Here is a 20,441-nt window from a genome sequence, read left to right as displayed (position 1 = left end):
CATTCGAACCCTTCGATTCTTAAACTTCTGTTGGGTCTGATGGTTTTCTGAGTCAGTTGCTCTGCATGAACTGTTGCTGATTTACACCTCTTTGGGCAGGGACATATTTAAAACGTTGTTTAGCCTTCTATAGGCATGGACTGCAAAATGACCCCCCCGTTCTGCTCCCTTGCATACATTCTTTTACTGTGTCTACCTGCTGTACTCTCTGTCAGGTGTGAAGTAGTTGTGCCTGCCTTCCATGCCCTCGTGCTTCCATCCTCCTTCCCAGTGTTTTGTTCTGATGAAGTTTTATTTGCTTGTCTGAAGCCGGCACACCGATGGGGTATGTTTGAAGCTCTGTACCTAGCGCCCTTTGCTAGCTGGGAGGAACCCCCCAGTTTTGAGGGGGCTCCTGGGAAGGCTCTGTTTCTCACACAGATGGACTTGCTACTCCAGTGTCTCCAAGAGCATACTGGCAAACTCCTCACTCAAGTAATTTTCCAAAATCGCCGAGCCATGCTGGAAGAAGGCTGGGAAGGACCATAAATGGAAATTTCACCATGCTGGAGCTGGAGAATTCTTCCAAATGCTTTCCTCTGTCTATCACTATCTGGTCTTGGCTGAGCTCCGTTTCATTCATTAGTTCAGCTTTCCCAAGTGCAAAGTCACGCTGGTGGCAGGAGCTCCGTTACACACAACGGATAGCAGATGCACATCTGTCGTCTGACCACTTCATCGGCTGGTTCCATACAGATGTTGAATGTGCCTGGAGAGGAAATGAACCCACTAAAACTTCCCTGGTTAGGAATCAAGTGTCAGAGCTGCTGTTCCCATGCTACGGCTGCTAGATGAAGATGATGGGGCTAGAACTGGCATCAAGTCCTTCTAGAACGACCCCTGTCCTATTGATTTAAAATACGTCAGGAAGGCAAATTTGTTTTGCAGTGGTGCAAGTCCCAGGCCAAGAATGATGCCCTGCACAAAGCAGTCCTGCTCCATGAGTAGTAGCTCTGAGGTACTTTGACAATATTAAGAAATGCAGAAAAGTCTCACTCAAGCAACCTTTTAAGCAAGTTTACAGCTTTTTCTCCACACAATATGCTTTTCCAAAATACTGGCACTGAAAACTGCTTGATTTCATATCTAAACCCAACCCAGAGCTCATTGCTGTTCTTCAGTGAGTCTAGCCCCATGGAATTTCAGCAAGAGCTTTCTTTAGTGTGTTTGCCACAACCTGACTCCAAAAAAAGTATCAGAAAGTACACCAAAATTCACCCATTTCAAGACTTTTGATGTCGTAAGTGCTGAGAGCATTCTGAGGGCACGAACATTCAGGCTCAAACTCTGCCAGCATGGAGTGAAGACTTTTATTTTTATTTTTGCTCCATTTTGGATTTAACATTTACCTTCAATGCCATAAGACATTAAAATACATTTTTAAAATAGAGGAATAGGCAGCTCCTAAACCACATTTTTTAAATAGAGGAATAGGATTCTCCAGATCTGCTAATATTTTTAAAAAAGATCCACTGGACCTAATCCTCCCAGTTTGCTCCAGGTCTGAGTCATCACTGACTTCTCTGGAAGATTTTTTTTAGATTAAGCTCTACAGCACCAGAAAATCCACATGCAATAAAACGTAGAAAGCACAAAAGTTGTCTTCATTTTGACATGAACAGAGCTTCTGTAAATTAATTCGATGTGCCTAATAACTTTCAAAATTGTTTAAAGGTGGAGCAGCCAAGTTTTCAGCAGATGCTCTGGGATGCTTGATGCTCCACACTCCTGAAAAATCTGCCTATCTATTCAGTTGCTGAAATACAGATATAGGCATCCGGTACCTTAATGATCTGCGTTTTTTTTTTTTTTTTTAAAAAGCCTAACATTTGCTTATATTAGACTAGAAACTAAAAAAAAAAATTGTGGTGGAACTTTTGCTTTCTTTTTTTCCCTCCATTAGAGCTGCCTTTTTTCTTAAGATGAAGAGGATTCACTTTCATTCTTTTTTCTATGCAGGTACATTTATTATTGAATAAGCATCATCATGTGCTCGGTGCGATTAAAAAAAGAAATGTAGGCCTTGCACTCAGGTAGCTCACAAGAGAAAATAAAAACCTCAGGAGATGTCATGGGGGGATAGTACTTGCTTCCACCACCTCTTAAAGGCATAAAAGCACCTTCTTTCCTATTTCTGTTGTGCTCTGTATTTATGGATGACATTTCTCCAGCGCAGGCAAAAGAACACTTTATTAATTTCTAATATATGATCCTGGAGAAACACTGGTTTAACAAGTGTGTGTGTGTAATGCTTGTAATACACATACATTTTTAAAGGGATGTGTTACATCCTTGTGGTTTCAGAAAAACTTGATTAATAGCTCGCTTTCCAATATTGGCATAGTAAAGGATTTTTCTAAGTCAGACTTTTGCACTTTTCCGAAAGCTGTGTTTGGTAGAACATCACTATTTTATATTAAATTTAAAGATGAAACCAGTGGTGTACCACCACATGTATCAAATCTGAAGTAGCTGAATGCCCATTTTCAGATGCTTGTAGCTACTGTTACAGAAAATTGAATTCAGCTGCATTCTTGAAATTGCTTTTGAAACTTCTTTACAAACATAGAAAAAGCTTTAATCTATCATAATATTCTTCTCATGTTCCAAATACTTATATTTTGAAAACCTCAACACAACAGAAATTCTATAAAGAATTCTTATTTGACATATTAAAGACAAAACGTTTTAAATTTCATTACTGCTTTCTTGACTGTGTGTCAAGATCAGGTTCTCGTGCTGAATTGGGAACATCTTTACTGGGATAGATCTATTATTTCCCTGCAGAGTTTGGTGGTTTCAGTTTGTAGCCTGCAAAAAAGTAGGAAGTTCTGCTTAAAAAATCACAACAAACAAAAACCCCCTCGTACCACAATCTCTGCAGAAAAGAGCCCTCTGAGCACAAGTAAGGATCGCACAGATTTTCCATCCAAGCTAACAAGGGGGCTCTGAAGATGCAGAAAGAAGCCGGCAGCCTGTGAAAAGAGGCTGCACCCATTCTTTGATCACCTGGTCTGCACCCCTTAGTTACACATTTGTCTTCAATCAAGAGAAGGAACCGAAGGATGGTTTGTGCGCAGGAGCTGGACAGCCACAGAGTGGTTATGGTGAAGTCCCAGCAAATCACCATGTAAATGCTCCTCCTGCTTTTCAAGTCAAAATCGCTTTCAGTGCAACAAATGGAATCTACACTGTATCTACTATGTATGTACATACTATGCGGTAGCATGTATGTAGCATTATTTCACTTACTATTTCACCGGATTAGCCAAGTCACTGTCATATGTTGTTGTGACTGATATGCTCTTTTGGAAGAAAAGAAGAGAAATTTTGCTCCATGTTTTTGCCTTAGGTGAACAACCCTGTACATCTGTATACTCTAACACTTATTTTACAAAGCATGTTTAGTGACTCAGAAAAAAAATAATAATCCAGAATTGCAGGAGCTCCCTTTCTTGTTCAAAATATTTGTTGGCTTTAACACTAACCTACCAAAATTTTTTGAAATTGAAGTCTTATAAATGCATAGGTCACACACATACACAGACATATCTGGAATACACACGCTACTTGCTAACAATTTTTGGTTAATGTGTTAACTAGAAATTGACTGACTTTCATGATATTTTCTCCCCTGTATGTTAAGCCAATGACCTATTTAAGTACGTTGGCACCAATTTATGTGTCTTGACTTTGTATTTCGCAAAGAAATACTGTTTTGTGTTATTTACATAAAAAAGACGTACTAAGTAAAACTTCACCTTTGTTAAAAATCACTTTATCCTAAGTATTTAAATTATTTAATGCTTTCAAGAGGCACAATTAAGTATCTAATGAAAACTTCTATTCAATGTTACACGTAATACAAAAAGAGAAAAAATGTTTGAGACATCAATGATAATATTTTAAATATATTGGCATAAGAAAGTAGATGTCTTTTTGCTTTATTAAACTGACAGTTCAGTTCTGAAACTTTATTTTGAAAAGATTTAAAAAGGATTTGTGTCTTTAGAAACAAAAAATATAACAGGCATATCTAAAAAATATAGAAGAGAAAAACTGATTGTTACTACTAATGAAATAGCTGATGACAAAATAGTAGTCTTTTTGATTTTGATCACAAAAAATAAACTGGTAGTGACAGGATATGATGGATAGATTTGACATCCTGGCAAATCACTGTCATTGATTCAATTATTCTAATTCAGAATAAAAGCTGTATACAGTATGTGTTTATGCTACAGTGGAGTTTTTTAAGTGATTGACATTCATCATATTAGTTAGACAGTTTTAAAAGCTATGTCTTTGTTTTACACAGTGTTGTCAAGAAAAAATAAAGTAGAACCTGGATTGCAGAAAAAAAAACCAAACCACTTAACCAACTCCTGGTTCCAAACCCATCAAAATAAGTTACCGTTATTGCATCCTATTAACACGTTCTTTGAAGAGTCAGTTTCACTCCAGCCATGTAATACACTATTATAAAGACTAAATTTTGAAACTGTAATGCAATCTTACAGCTGGGTGGCTTGGAAGTTCTGTGGAGAAGAAGATATTACCTTTCAAAATGGAAGGCAGCCTCAGAAGAAAGAATGCAAACCACTTTAATTTACAGGTCAGCTTTGTTTTACTGTTCTTTTGTTTGACGAGATATACACAGAGTTACATACAAAATAGCTGGAAGTTCACAAATTGTGTATCTGAGGCTACAGAAGCCTGAATTACTTGTATATTCTGCCCTGTTTTAGACCAGCATGCTGTGATACTCTTCCCCGAGCTCAAATGCACGCTTCTGGTTTTCTAGCATTAATGTAGCTGTCGGTTTGAATTTCAATCTAGAGTTATATCTGTTGACATAATTTCATAGTGCTGACTTCAATTGTTTAGGATTACTGTTTTGAACTACATAAGGAAATCAGTTCTTTTCTCTATGGTTAGTAAACTCCATCCAAGTGCATTTTAATGTATGTAGGAAGCCATAAGGCAATTATCTATAATATATTCTGATGTAAAAAACAACCGTTCTTAATTACTGGCATATTAGAATAAAAACTCTCTTATATATTTAAAATGTATTATTACATATTTAATAAACCAATATAAATATTTGCTCAGATTTAAGAATGGTATTTCTATTACGACAAATAAAGTTTTTAAAACCATAACTGTCTAGTTGGCTTTTGGAATAACATGTGACAATGATTTGCTTAGTTTCATTCCTTTATTTCAATAAACCATCCAACTTGACTTACTATTCATACAAAATATTAAATGTAAGTATATAAAAATTCCATTGGGAAAAATATCCCTTTATGTTTACTGTAAAAAAAACACATCTAGAAATGAAAGAGTAATTTTCATATTTTAAGGAAAGGAACAAAATCCTGTATGTTTCCAGTCAAGCAGAACAATGGCAGGACCCAACATAACAGAAGCTTTAACAAAAAGCAAAATTCAAACAAGCCCCAAATTAATAGAAAGAAACCAGAACAAAAACAAAACAAAACAAAAAAAAGGCACCATATGATAACATGTATTTTAAAGACTGCTGGGTCAAATCATTAAGAAAAATATTTATATAAGTAATTAACACTCATAATTAGTGTGTCATATAAATCTGAGTGAAACTGCTAAGTAGAAATCACTAGAAGTCCAGGTGCTTCTTGCCGATGGCCATAGCACCACATCCTGAGCTCAGCAGTTTGGCGGATTCTGCCAGATCCTGTTTGCTTGCGCGGCTCACTGTGTCTGACAAGTCTGGAGGCAAATGCAGTCGCTGTGGCAGGAGATTTTCAGGAGGGAGAGGGAGACAGAGATGGAGAGAGAGAGAGAAGAAAGGGAGAGGGGAAAAAAACAGGGAGAAAAAGAAAGAATAATTGCAGGAGAATTTATTTTCCATAGCATGTTTCCAAATGCCATCTTTTTCCTGACTGATCAGTGACTTTATTTACTGACAAATAAAACACTTCCCAGACACTCTTTTAGGCTGACCTGGAAACAGTTTTGTATATTTTCAATAGATTCTGTAAATTGGAATAGATTTTTTCCTTATGAAAATTTTCTAAACAAAATCCAAATTTGCACAAGGTATTTAATTACATCTATGGGCATTTCTCCTTTAAAAACAAGTGTTTTGCCTGTATGTCAACCCCTAAATCAAATCCTTTGATTTCCATGGCATTACAACGTCAGTATAGGTTTATTTCAAACACACATACTTTGTGGCAGAGTCTGAAAATAAATGTGATGATCAAAAGATGGAGTGGGCTCTCCCTGGTTGCAGCATTACTCTGCTCAATTTTTCTTCTTCATATTCTACTGATAGTTAATAACAACACGAAGTGATAGTAGTTGCATTTGTATAAGGCAATCATATATGCTAACTAAACCTTGCCACCCCTCGTGAGTTTTAGGAACATTACATCCAGTTTACAGATGAGGAGACTGAGACACAGGTTACACAGTTGTCCACAAGCACACAGTCCTTGCATAATAGAGTTTATTTTTCAGCTACGACAAAAATATTTCAACTCTCCCTCTGAGGATCTTTTACGCTGGAGATGTACAAAAGACATGACATTACCATTTAGCTTTCGTAAAGTAAGGTGAAAACGAATGTAAAACTGAGGCTTTACTTGGTTAATTACTGGCTCACTTTTGAACACAGCGAGGTACTGAAAGCTGGTCAGATGAGACAGTTGAGCATCTTCTGCTCAGTGCAATAATTTATGAAACTGGTATCATGGAAGGAGCGTATTTCTTGAAAGATTTAGTAGGCAAAGGCTAAACTGTGTGGCTCTTCTCTTAAAATGCACGTGCTTCTGAAGGGAACAGGGTAACAGTAATGGCTGCAAAACTATTTTCAGAGGTGGTGTGGACTTACCCTTATATTCTGCTTTTTCCTATGTTTTTGCTTTTATCACAACACATAAATACTGCTGCCTTTTATTCAATACCTTTGCAACTTTCATAGGATAAGAATTCAATTAAAAAGCATAAGAAATATCTGTATTTACAGTGGGCTGACTGGTCAGTTCATTGCTGGCTTTGAGATTGTGCACTGAGTATCACTTGAGAGGTGGTCCAAAGTGCTTCCTACCAGAAGTGTGCTGGGTTGTTGTCTTCTCCAAGGGAAGGAAATGTGTAAAGTAACACACGTAGAGTAGGAAAGCCTGTACCTAGGCTGAGATGACATACCTCAGTGTGGAAACAGGAGAAATGCGTGTATTCATTTGTAGCACTTTTTGCCTATGAAGCACCATTTATGTATCAAAACCCACCCACCTTACACACCATTTAGTAATGATGATGCTCTCACATTTCACTCTTACATCAAAATCTGTGCTGTAACTTACAGTTCCTCCCTTATTCCTAAGAAGGCTAAGCATGTGGATGTGAACAGTGGTCCATGACGCCTCATTTCTGCATTGACACGATATAAACTAGGGCACGTGCCTACCTTGTTTGTCTGCTGAGAAAAATGTTTGCTAGCAAACAGCCAATGTACAACTTGGATGGTATGAGGGGGGCTGTAACCACTGGAAAATGAAGGGCAAGGAAAAGCTGGGAAGTGCAGATGACGACTTGGCAGATCTTTCAGCAACATTTTCGTTCCAAAAAAGTGCGTAGTACCCTGCTAGCAGGGTGCAGGGTATCTGGTATGTGGGAGGCAGACAGACAAGTGGACTCATCCAGCCTTCTCCCACTCACTGTTAGCATCTCTCCGCCCTCACCAGGGAACGGTGCCTTCCTCTAGGGGAAATGCGGTCCCGCTCTCTTCCTCCTGCAACTAGCGACCCTCTTGCCAAGTCTGCCAAATGGATTCAAAGCAAGGTGACAAAGAGCAAAAAGAAAGACTCAGCAAACTCATCTTATGCAGGGACTAACTAATACCACAGTTAGGGAACAACTGTAAACTCTGCCACACTGGCCTGGACTTAAAGGGGGGTCAAAAGAAAAAAAATCTTGCTATTTACACAACCTCTTAGTTACTGCTATGTTTGTTCATTGATCTATATTATAAATAGAAAATAGAAGGATATTTATAAATTTGCAAAGACTCAGACAGGAGAAGTAGAAATTAAAGATCCTCAGATTGGATGGTGGGACTGGACGAGGCTTTTACAGATGTATTTGTTATGATACGGTGTTTCATGATACACACATATACTCCTCCCACCTTATTCTGTGAAGAGGATGTACACTGTTCATTTAGTGACTGGCTATTCAGTATTTTGTTTTCTTGTCACTGTTTATTCTGAACTTTTCTGACTTATTTATTGTACACTATTCAAACCTTGTTCTGAAGACAGAATGGCTTTTCAATAACACATGTCAGTACACAGCACTTAAATGCTTCGCAAATACCGTGTTATTTTCCTAACACTCTTGTGAGATAAGGCAGTGAAGTTACCTCCATTTTAGGGACAGGGAATTGAAGCACATAAAACACACGGCAAAAGGTATCTACTAATTTCAGAAACACAATATGAGGCATTTAGGACTTGCTTTCCCAGATTGTTTAGCACTGCACAGCATTTCACATGATCAAATGCTAACTTCATTTGCAGCTGTGAGTGCTTAGTATTTCTTCAAGAACTCCAAGTCAGGCACTCAGAAAATAAGAGTACAGAAATAAAAATACTGGGCTGAAGCGACATGACCACACAGAAGCTCAGCGGTATAGGCAGAGACACATCAGACCTTCCACAGTATCCTTCAATTGTCTTAATAACGAGACCATCCCTCCTGCAATCCTTGCCCTCTCCACAACGCAGATTTTCAAACACCACAACATATTGCTGGTTCTCCAGAGAACATATTTCTCTGCATATTCCACATTCATCCTCAGGTCAGATGTATTCTGAACAATAAAAACACCAGGGTCCTCTGAAAACTACTGAATATTATCCTGCTACTAAGATCTAAATCACAGAACACACACACACGCTACCTCTGAATAAAGCCTGAATAGGCATTTCAAAATATAATTCCTTACGTTTTCTTTTCACAGCTTAAAAATAAAAATAGGGCTGCAAATATTAACCCTACTAAATATTTTAAGACCATTACAAAAATATTCTAAATTTTAAACCACGAACACACTGGAAATGCATTGCGTGGCATTATACAGGCACCCACAGGTTAAACAACAGGCCTTTATTTTTGGCACCAATAGGGACATTGCGGTCACTTGAACTAAGGCAGTAAGTGATAGCATGAATAGGCTGTGATCCTTTTTGAACACCAGCATTACAAAACGATCAGACATTTTCACAGATATTTGCTGACCACAGAGAAACAATCCCATTTAAAGTCCCAGTTTAGGACAAAATGTTTTCTGGTGGACAGCCTTCTCTGCTATTTCTGAGGCTGTGACCTCCACCCCTTTCACTCTCTCTTTCTCTTATCAGTTTGAAAGAATGAGGCTGAATTTGCTCATGTCAGCAATCCCAGTCCTCGTTGCACAGGCCTCCCATCCTGCAACTGGTCTTCAGGACAAAAGCACTCCTTCTCCGGTTATCTGCTCTCCATAGCCTCTGCTCCAGCCACTCTCAGCTTTCTGCTTCCAAGCTCTTCATTCCTGCTTCTGCCAGTCCTGGGTTTCTCTCACCTGTTTCTGCCCATATTCCATCCCCTGCTCCCGTCCCTAATGCCTACATCCAAATTCAGTGCCAGGCCACCCTTTCTTGCCTCAGCCCTTTGTCTTCCTCATCCTCTATATGTTGTCCTCCTCCTCTTCCCACCTGTTGTTCTTGATCTGTCCTTCTTTCTCCTGCTGGCACTGCCTTCCGTCCCCCCTTCCTGTCCCTGTCCCTTGGCACTGGGCCCAGAGTGCGGGCACAGGCAGCGGCTCGCCTCCTGGTCCGGGAAGCAGGTACATCCCTGGAAAGGGGGCAAGCTGAATACATGGTTGTGCTGGTTTTGGCTGGGACAGAGTTAATTCCCTTCGCGGTAGCTGGTGCGGGGCCGTGTTTGGGATCCGTGCTGCAAACAGCGCTGGTGGCCAGGGATGCTTTAGCTCACGCCGGGCAGCGCTTGCCCAGCGCCGAGGGCTTTCCTGCTCCTCACCCGCCAGCCAGCAGGCTGGGGGGCACCAGGGGCTGGCAGGGGACACAGCCAGGACAGCCGAGCCCCACGGACCAAAGGGACATCCCATCCCATGCGGCATCAAGCTCGGCATGGAAAGCTGGGGGAGAAGAAGGATGGGGGGACATTGGGAGTGATGGCATTTGTCCTCCCAAGTCACCACTATGCGTGATGGAGCCCTGCTGTCCTGGGGGTGGCTGGGCACCTGCCTGCCCCTGGGGAGGGGGGAAGGGATTCCTCGCTTTGCTTTGCTTCCATGTGCGGCTTTTGCTTTGCCCATTAAACTGTCTTTATCTCAACCCACAGGTTTTCTCACTTTTACCCTTCTGATTCTCTCCCCCATCCCACTGGGGGGGGGCGGGGAGCGAGTGGCTGCGTGGGGCTGAGCTGCCGGCCAGGGTTAAACTGTGACAGCAGGACTGCGTGTGCCTTGGCCAAAGAGGTGGATTTTTGCAGGACATCAAAATGACGTCCCTGGCATAAATGCTAGACATAAAATTGCGTATTTTCATTTGTACTTTTAGATAATTGAAGTCTTTCACTAAAATATTTCAGTGTGTGGATAAACAAAACTACTGCAGCCTACAGTAAGCTGGCAGGACAACAATATTTTAAGGCAAAATGGTCATAGTCTGCCAAAAGTAAATATGCAAGTGAAAACAGGATCCTATAATCACCTCCTTGTGATAAGAAATTTCAAAGAAATGTAAAGTTTGTCAGTGTAAAAACTAGAGAGTGCTGGAGTAAACTTCCTTTGTGCAAAGTTGACTGTGTATCTGCATTATCATAGTGTGTTTAATTACATGGTCACACACGATTTTCACGCATGCGGGCTGTTAGAAAGGTTTAAACTTGGGATCTTCAGAACTGGACTCTAAGCTTCATTCACTTGATTAAGAAATACCTGGCGATGGGAGCAGGCTATTACAGTGCTAGGTCTGGCTAGGAAAGGGCATGATGCGAGTGCTGGTGCTTCCCGTCTGCTCCGTGTCAGGCAGGTCCTGAAGGCTTTGTGGCAATAAGAACAATTACACTGAATCCAGCTAAGCACACAGCTTTAGGGCATGTGTTACAAAAGGAAAACAGTTCAGACAAAACTTATTACATACTTTGCCTCTGCTCCTCCCTCTGCCTGAAGAAAACTTCCAATTACTTTATTTATTCTCAATGGGGGGAAAAAAAAGTGGAAGACAAGAATATGTAAACCGACAGGCCAGAAGGGACACCCAGCTATCAGCTAGTCCAGCCCCAGCACTGAGGACCAAATAAGAGCCCTGACGGTTTTCTGACACTGGTCTGCTTTGTAAGACTGGGATGTAAAAAGATCCAGGCTATTCTAGGAACTTCCAGTTGGCTGGTACATTTGGTTAGGGTGTAATTTATTTTTTTAAATCAACAAAATCCCTAGTAGACAAAAATACTAGCAGGTGCTTCTGCCAGTGTAGCTTATTGTATCAAAGGGATTTTTTTACGGATTTATTATAAAAAGCAGACTTTCCAATGTAAGACTTCTTTTCTCTTCAGTATTAAGAGGATTGACCAGCAGTTTTCCTAACAACCTCTCCAGATATTGATTATACTTCAGTGATAAGATGCACAGAAACAGTATGCAGGCTTTAACTGACTATAAAAGAGGTTGAAAATAAAAGAAAAACCATGTGACTGAACCTAAGCAACCAAAGACAGGTTAAACAAAGAGCTAGCTACTAGAGATAATGTTAAAGAACTGATTACTATACAATGATACACATAAGCTACACATCCTTCTGAAGGAATCTACTTGCACTGCACTGTGGAGACAACTAGTGAAATCCAGTATTATGCCTACATGGTATAAACAACAATCAGTTCATAAAATTACTTTTCAGGTTTGAGGAAATGTATGCCTGCACAGACTGTTTTTTACACTAGCTAAAATACTCAGAAATAATCGAGGGTAGAAGACACTCAAGATACAGAAAAATTTCATAAAATTACTTGAGGGCTACTAAAATCACATATTCTATAAAATGCTTTAAGTAATAAAAAGTATAAACATGTTTAGCATCAATATGATAAGCAGGTATACATATACTGGCAAAAATCTAAACCCAAAGTAATTCTTCCTCATATTACTCCAAAATCTTTATTTTGGTAGCTATTATAAATGTAATACATTAGCAAACAAATACATAATAAAAAGAGTGATGCAAAATCATTGAATCTCATTAAAAAAGTGGTGGTAGTTTATTTTTAATTCGATATATATTAAAGTAATCCCACTGAATTTAACCTTGTGACTCTGCTAACAGTTCTACTGAAGCTTTCAACAACTGAGCCCAGACTTCCCGAAGTTAAGCTTTACAAAAAATATCTTTAAAATTCCATTTATTTGGATCTTTGACCAAAAAAATTGCTTATTAGTCTACTATGGCTGCAGTTCTGCCTTGGGGCAGAGAGATGGGTTAATGACCTCTCTAGATCCCTTCTAGTTCCATTTGCTACAACTCCATGAAAACTGAAGTCACCAAAGCCGAAGGGATTTGGTTTAGGGGAAGAGGGGGGTGGGGAGAAGAATTTTAGGAATGCTGGGAAAAAGAAAGATGCAGACTTCTAGCTGGGGAGTTTTATAACCTACTTATTTCTCTTTGAAGCAGAACTCTCCCCATTCCTTAAAGGCCACACAAGAGAGGACAGGAACAGTCCATGGTACAAAGGCCGAGTTCCTGTTACTGTTTCCTCTTCTGCTTATGATGTCCACAATGCAGCCCTTGCATTATGTTTTCCCTTTGATATCTTATTACTTCATTTATAATTACTAGTAATTATTTCTGTTATCATAATACCTAGGAAAAGGCTTCAGCATTTTTGTAGGTATCATGGAAAAGGTGGGTTTTAAGGAGAAATTGGCAGGAGGTTAGCAATGCAGCTTTATAAAACCTCCCCTTAGAGTAGAGAACCCTGTTACTTGCTTGAAAGTTATCAAAACTGTCAAGTGATTGTCACTGTTAGCTGACTGGAAATCGATTTCTTATTCATTATTAAGATCTCACAGGCAGGCTGGGGAACAGGACCTGGAGGCCGTTGGAAAAGAAAACAAGCAACCTACATCTTAAGAGAAGAGGGAGCCAGCAGAGGGATGCCAAATCCCTCCCCAGGCGCTGGGCTGGCTCTTCTTGCCGTGAAGATGGTTGTCCCAGCCAGGAGGCCTGAGCCGGCAGTGCCGGTGGCCAGCTGGTACTGTGCAGCTGTGCTCCCCCAGACTGGGCTGCTGGGGCAGAAGGAGCTGTGCCAGAAGCAGCTTGCACAGCCCTGCCAGGGGCTCCCCGCTTTGCTGGGGAGCTGCACTCTGCTCGGGCCATGGCCATTTTCCTGTGTTACCGCTTTTCCAGGGCCCCAACATGGAGCCTGCTGCTCCGGGTATGATCCTGACCTGCTGCCCTGACCTCTCAGCTTGACAGTGGGCTTGCCTCAAAACTGTGGGTCTGTCTGGCAGTCACCAGGACTGGTGGTGACCCTGGTTGCCTTCTCTGGACCTGCTCTGCTCTTCCTATTTGGGCAGGGGAAGGATTTAATAGCAGTGGCTGAGCCCGCCAGGGACATCGGGTGTACCTTCAATGCAATGGTGACACGTGGCACGGATCCCCTGCGGTGCCCTGAGCAACAGCTTCAAGGCCACTGTAATATGTTTTTTACATGGTGAAAGAGGTCCCAAACAAACAGCTTTCCCTGACGGGACACACCTTGCATTTCTGGCTGAAAGAGCTGCCAAATGGTTACAAACTCCTTAAGAGATACTCATTTCAGAAGCATCTTAGCCTTGCCAGTCAACAACTTTACTGCTTTTTTAACAGGTCATCACCAAGCATAGTAACTAACTGGTCTTGGCAAAAACAAATCACTGCCTTTGGGCTTAATAAACACAAAGATGTGCAGGTATAAAGTATGATACGTAGTGTACTGATGTATCACTTAAGCTGACACAACTTTGTAACAACTCACATACAGATCTGACAATATTACTATGAAAAGATATACAATTCCTATTAATGCTACAAAAAACATTTGAGTTAATGTAAGTTCACTTATCAGTGACAAAACAGTAAGCCCTTTACCAGAGAAGACATTATAAGCTCTCACAGCAAGGACTAGAAAAGTCATTCCAACCAGCCTGGACCTGTGTCAGGCAGAAATCACGTGACAGTCCTGAAATTTGGTTCACAAATAGTGATGGTGTCTTGCAAGCTGTAATATTGATCTTGTGGAGAGAATGGTGTGTCTCACAATCTACAATATTTATCTCGCGGAGAGAATGGTGCCAAACTATCCTCCCATAACTGCACTTAGGCAAAATATTTTAAAACTCGTTTACTATGCATCTCTTACTTTCACATTGCAGTTTTCTCAGTGTTTTAATAAATTCAGGAGACAAACCAATTGGTAACTATTTTTCTGTATAATGGACATGAATTCAGTTTTCTCTTGTTCTGCTATATTCACAGATGCTACATTGCCATTTTAAAACCACAGCAACGCATAAATTTTCTAAACTGATTATAAAGACAAAAGACTTGACTTTTAAAAAGAGCATTCTAAAATTTTCTACTTTTCAGGTAACTGTGATTGACTTATAAGTAATCACAACTATATCAACCCATGTTATAATAAGCACATCTACCATATGCATTTCCTAGTTCTTTAAGTTGAAGCACAATCTGAGCCGTCAAAATTAATTATTGTTAACATCAGGTGTTAGGAGAAGTCTTCCACTAAGAATAGCTGATAAATATACTTCTACCTACATATCCCTGTCTCCTAAAGGACACATTGCTAATATGAAAATAATTTTTTCTGTATAGCTAATAATACTTAAAATACTTGAACACAATCCTAAAACTCTTATTTTCCATCACTTGCAGAATGTAAAATAAACCCAGGGTAATTCTCACTTCACCTCATTTACAGGACAGTGATGTTTTGTTATGGGTTTGCAATACCACAAAGAGGTTATTTAAACAGTGACTTCAAAAGACACCTGGGAAAATTAAGAACCCTTCAGAAACCCCCTTCCTTTTGTGACAGATTTTATAAAAGCTGGTTTATGTCTCAGAATGCTGAATCTTAGTATGTGCCTCTTCAGTGCAGCTTTCCAGTGTATCTGCTTTACAGAAGTGGTATGATTATATCCAGGAGGATTCAGTTCAAACTGTGCTGATTCGTTTGGATGTGCCACATGGTACTGTTTCTGTTCTCTGACCAGAAAACTATGCAAAGTGCTTAAAACCTGAATTCCTGAACTTAAAACTCGGTTTATTAAACAATAGCTGTTGCAAAGTGAAAATCTTTCAGAGATAGCGGTACCGATTGCTTATTTCCAGTAACATGTGAGTAGAGACGGGTGGGTTTTCGTATGTGCAGCACTAGTCACTACTTTTCCGTGGCAGGAAAGGAAAGTACAGACAATTGCCTGAACAAACTCTTTCATTCCAAAGAAAAACTCCAAGATGTGCTAAGGATGATTTGCTACATGTGAAGGGAGGCAAGGGAAAGATAAAAATATCAGGAAGATTTACTTTCTCTGACACTTGAGAATGCGGGGTGTTTGGCACCATGGAGTGCTCTAAAATCAAGTACAAATCCCAGACCCGCTTCATGGTATAACCATAGTCTCTGCATCATGAAGAAGCTCCCTGTGTTATAAACGGGGTGGCATTAATCAGTGATGGTTGTAGGCTATCCAAGGACTACAGCTGTTCAACTGCTTGTCTGATCCAAAATTCAGATAAATACATGGTAATCTTATGACCAGAACTGTACTAAGTACTATTGTAATACTTACTGACCCAGCTCTTACCAAGCATATATTGAAAAGACCGTCTCTGTCCTGAAGAGTTTACATGCTGAATATGCAAAGTGGATAAAAAGGAAGAAGTGAAAGATAAAATATCTAGACAGAAGGGAAAATACTGTGATATATAAACACTGTATTAATGCCAAAGCTTTTTTTTATTTTCCTTCTAACTGAAAGAAGTATTGCATAGAAAGGTGAGTAAAAGAGAACAGCCATAGGGGAAGAAATTAAGTGACAAAGGGCTGAAGACAAGATGGAGTGAAGAAAGGGAAAGATGGAGGGCAGGAGGAGATATATTATCTAGGCATGTTATAGTTGAGATTGGAGCACACTGTCTAAATGCTGAAGGGAAATGCTGATGGTATCACCTACGTCCAAAGCAAGCAGATGAGCTTTTCTCCTGGTCTTTTTGCTGAATTTCTCCTCTCTGAGCTTATATCAGAGGAGTGTGGGACCTGTGATGCAAGTCTGAGTAATTCTAGGGCTCTCAGGATAGCCCGGATGGATGCTAATGTTAATGTCACATTCTTTTCCCTGTCAGATTCATTCAACCTAATTGCAGCTGTCTACAAGTCAGCCACTCGGTTTAACCTATATTATATACTTAGGATGAGATGAATCATCCTTGCAAGTGCTTGCCCATCTCTGCTGATTATTCAGGAAACCTGGGCTGATTAGCTTAACCAAAATTCTTAACTTGGAGTGTAAAAGACCAAGGAGAGGAATTCAGTCCTGAAACTGTCTGAAGATTCTCATTGAGTCAGTGGCTCCACTGTATCTCCTCTTTCTTGGGGTGTCATTGCAACATGCCACAAAGTATGGATTTCATATGAAACCACAGACAGTTCACTGGAAACATTCCGGGGTTGCTGGTGATGCCTGCGCTGCTCTACAACAACTCGGGTCTCTCTACTGGGAAGCTTGAGAAGTGTTCAGGACATTGTCTGTACAAGCAAAAGCTATATAAGCAAGGAGGAGGGTGAAATAGCATTCAGAAACAAAAGCATCTGTTCTAGGAGGTCCGATATACCACATTGTTAATGTTACCCTCTAAAATTTCAGCAAAGTTGGAAAACTAACCAAATATTTGAGTTTGCATCCAAAGCTATCTGTTAAAAGTGCACTATAATCTATTTGGCTACTGTCTCAGTTTAAATAGTTTATCACATTTCAGAAATGTGACATTCACTTCATTAATACACCCATTCAACCCCCACCATTTTATCTGAGGAGGTGCAACAACACAAATAACTGATAAAATGTGTTCTGCCTTTTGATAAAATTGTCCAGATAGATTTCAACACTGCACAGAAAGGTATGTTCTTATACATGCTCCAAGACAGGTAACTCTGTTACAAGTGCTTTCAATGCCTGATTTGCCAACTCAAAAAAGAAAGACAACAAAAAACCTAAGCAGACTTCTGGATTGAATACTTCTGTCAGCTATTGCTAAAATACACATTGCCTGGAAACTTCCATTGATTTCAAGTATCTAGTCTTTATAGAGCCTATGAAATTTAGAGTTTAATGAAGTGCTTTCCTAAGAAGAACAGGAGAAAATAGGAGCTGCACTGAGACTCTGGACCAGCCCAGCTGTGGGCTGCCTCAGTGTTTTTTCAATTTTGCATGCATTGACAATGCTGATTTCCTCCTGTACATCAGTTGCAGGAGTTGTGTGTACAAATGCAAATGCAACATGTAACTATACATGCAAATGCACACATTACTTATGACTGCATCTGGGTTACTGATAATGGCCAATGTGTTTACCTACAGAATCTCTCCAAGGCATGCAGTATTGCTCTAGAAAGTGCTGAGACAGTGTGAGCTGTATTGTTTTACATTGGACTACACAATGCAAACCACCCATACAATATGTCCCTGAATGCCTCTGTTTCAAGAGACCAGTGTCACAGGTTTGGCAAGTTGCTGGTTATGAAGAAGGAGTGCATAGGGGGCAAAATGGAAATCCTAGCTGGGGGGGTATTGTTGTTTTATACTGGGAGTAGCTCTATGCTCAGTAGTCTATTTACTTTTTTAGGTCAGCTAGAATTAGAAAATTTCCATTGCTAGGCAGCCCAGCACATCTGTGAAGCATTTCTGGGCGTTCAGACCTGAAGCACGCGCTGCCCAAAGGGAAGATTCATTACCCCGTGTTACACGGCCCGCCAGTCCCTCCCCCTGACAGCACAAGGGCTTCGGCAACAGGAAAGCGCCTTAACTTCATGCAGAAACATATTACATGACCAGAACACAACAATTAGCACGTTTGTAAAGCTTCAGGGGTAGGAACAATTTAATAGCTTTTTGAAGCAGACTAATTTTCTGGAGCTTTTCCTCCTTTTTTTTTTTTTTTTTTTTCCTTTTCTTTTCCCCCTTCATTATTTTGCTTTTCATGCATGGACAAGTTCTTCTTTGCTACAGGTATTTTCTAAGTCTGCCTTGCAGGATTATGATGTGTAGAGAAACACAAAATATTCCATCACTTTAAAACAGTGCTAGAGAAATGAAAATGTAAGTGCAAAGTATTCTTACTAATCTCTGCTTTAAAAGAAAGTATCATTTAGATAGATAAATGTATTGCTGGTTTACAAATTCCTGCACATTTACAAATCAAGGCTCCTAAAACGACAACCAGTTTGTTTTATGTTTGCAGCTTTTCACAAGCTAGAAACTTCAGCTCTGCAATGGCAAATGCCACTGTCAGATGCTCCATGCTATGGCAAAAACCAGGCCAGAAGAGAAAAAAAAAAGTATTTCTGCTATCATTGCCTTCTCACCCTAAAAACTGGCACTGATGTAGGAAGTATGTTCAGTTCCTGTAACTCCCAGGTAAGGATGCAGACATTATATAATGCGTATTTTAATATCTCTTATTTTCAAAACTAATCCTCCATGACTCCTGAGGGTTACAGTTTTAAAACTCCAGCTAACAAAGCCTTGCGCTAATGCTACCAAATAACCTTAGACTTCAGAAACCACTGAAGTGTGATTTAATATCTGGAATATTGGATCAACCTGTTTTGGTATGAAAACGTTCTGTGGCATACTTTAACTCAGTGATTGATATTGCTTACACAAAAAATATAAAAACTGCACTGGTGATCAAGTGGTCATGTTGGCTACCCTTTGGCAAACCAATGCTTTAGACGAAGTTTAAGCACAGGGTAAGAACTTGCTGGGGAAACATTAAAAGACAGGTCACGCTAATTCCTTTTTAAATGACTCTTTCTAAGACTCAGTGTAAACTGAAACAAATATATTACATATGATTGACAGAAACTGGTATCACATTAAATGCAAGAGTTTTGTGACTAATTGAGATTTAAATAAACTACAATTTATCTGGAAGTTTGGGGGAGGTCTGAACATTTGAGCACATTTCTACATCAAAAATGTGTTTTGTACAGAAACTATATGTCAAATTATAGTTATTTGCTTTCTGCTGTTTCTAGCAGTCATTTAGTTTTGTACTTTTCATGTGTCAGTATTTTTTCATTTTGCTTCTTTATTCCATACTACAAGTAAGTGTCTTTAGAGCAATAAGATCTTTAAAATCCCTTTAGTGTTTAGAAATGTCAACAATTCAGTAGACTCTACTTGATGAATAGGCCAGACAGAAAAACCTGCCTCAAGTTTTTATCTCAAGAGAAGTAAGGTGCTTTGAAGAGCACTTGATTTGAGATTTAGAAGCCTGCTGCTATTCAGCACACGCTCTTGAGAGCTGTTAAGTCCTGACCCATAGCATGAAAACAGGTTGGAGGGAGGGAAGAAATGCTGGTAAGAAATATATTTTGTACTCCCTGCATAATTATTTCTTTTAAATACCATTTAAACATTTCTTCCTATAAATAAGTAAAATCCTAAGAGACCAGGCAACCTTATCAGACAATCTTATTTGAATATTTTGAATGTAGCTGGAACTTGCCAGAGGGAACAGCTACAGCACTGGAAAAAGATGAGGTTCTCAAAGAAAAAAAATAATCTAAATGGTTCTTTCCATTTGAATAGTCGGCACTGACATATTAAAGCTTCGTATTTTTGACAAGAGACATAGAAAACAAAGAGGTTTTCACTTCAGAATATGCAGTGGAAGAATATGAAATGGTTTGGTTTGCTATAATTATAAAAAAATATATTTTTTTCATCATTCGCTATTGCTTCCACAGTCTACAACCAATCTCAATACCAGACTACAATGAGTTCATTCAACATCATAAAACAATCAATTTAAGATATCTGCACACCAATAATAATATCAGATGAACAGTGAGCCAAACTGTAAGTCAATCCTTTTATAGGAATATTCTTAACAGTTTACTGTGCTTGTGCATATGTTCTCTCACTCAGTGGTACTTTAGCTTGGTAACTGGTTCCTTGAATAAGAACTTAGTTAATAACCTAACAGCAACTGACCACATTATTTGGGCAAATGTCTCATCAGTATCTTCTGCCCTACTTTCTGCATCTCTGAGTTTCATAG

At 39.6% G+C, this 20,441-nt stretch overlaps 1 protein-coding gene across 1 annotated transcript in view; it reads right to left on the bottom strand.

Annotated features, from left to right (window-relative positions):
- Positions 1 to 1,335: 1,335 nt before the first annotated feature.
- Positions 1,336 to 20,441, bottom strand: part of ELP4 (elongator acetyltransferase complex subunit 4) — a 154,629-nt gene continuing 135,523 nt past the window's right edge. Inside the window, exon 10 of the mRNA XM_080405878.1 lies at positions 1,336 to 5,815. Within this exon, the coding sequence (XP_080262004.1) occupies positions 5,684 to 5,815 (132 nt within the window). The 3' untranslated portion in view covers positions 1,336 to 5,683. The remainder of the gene's footprint in view (positions 5,816 to 20,441) is intronic.

The sequence above is a fragment of the Falco punctatus genome (genome assembly GCF_963210335.1).
Source record: "Falco punctatus genome assembly, chromosome: 10".
NCBI lineage: Eukaryota > Metazoa > Chordata > Aves > Falconiformes > Falconidae > Falco > Falco punctatus.
This window is presented reverse-complemented; position numbering and strand designations above follow the sequence as displayed.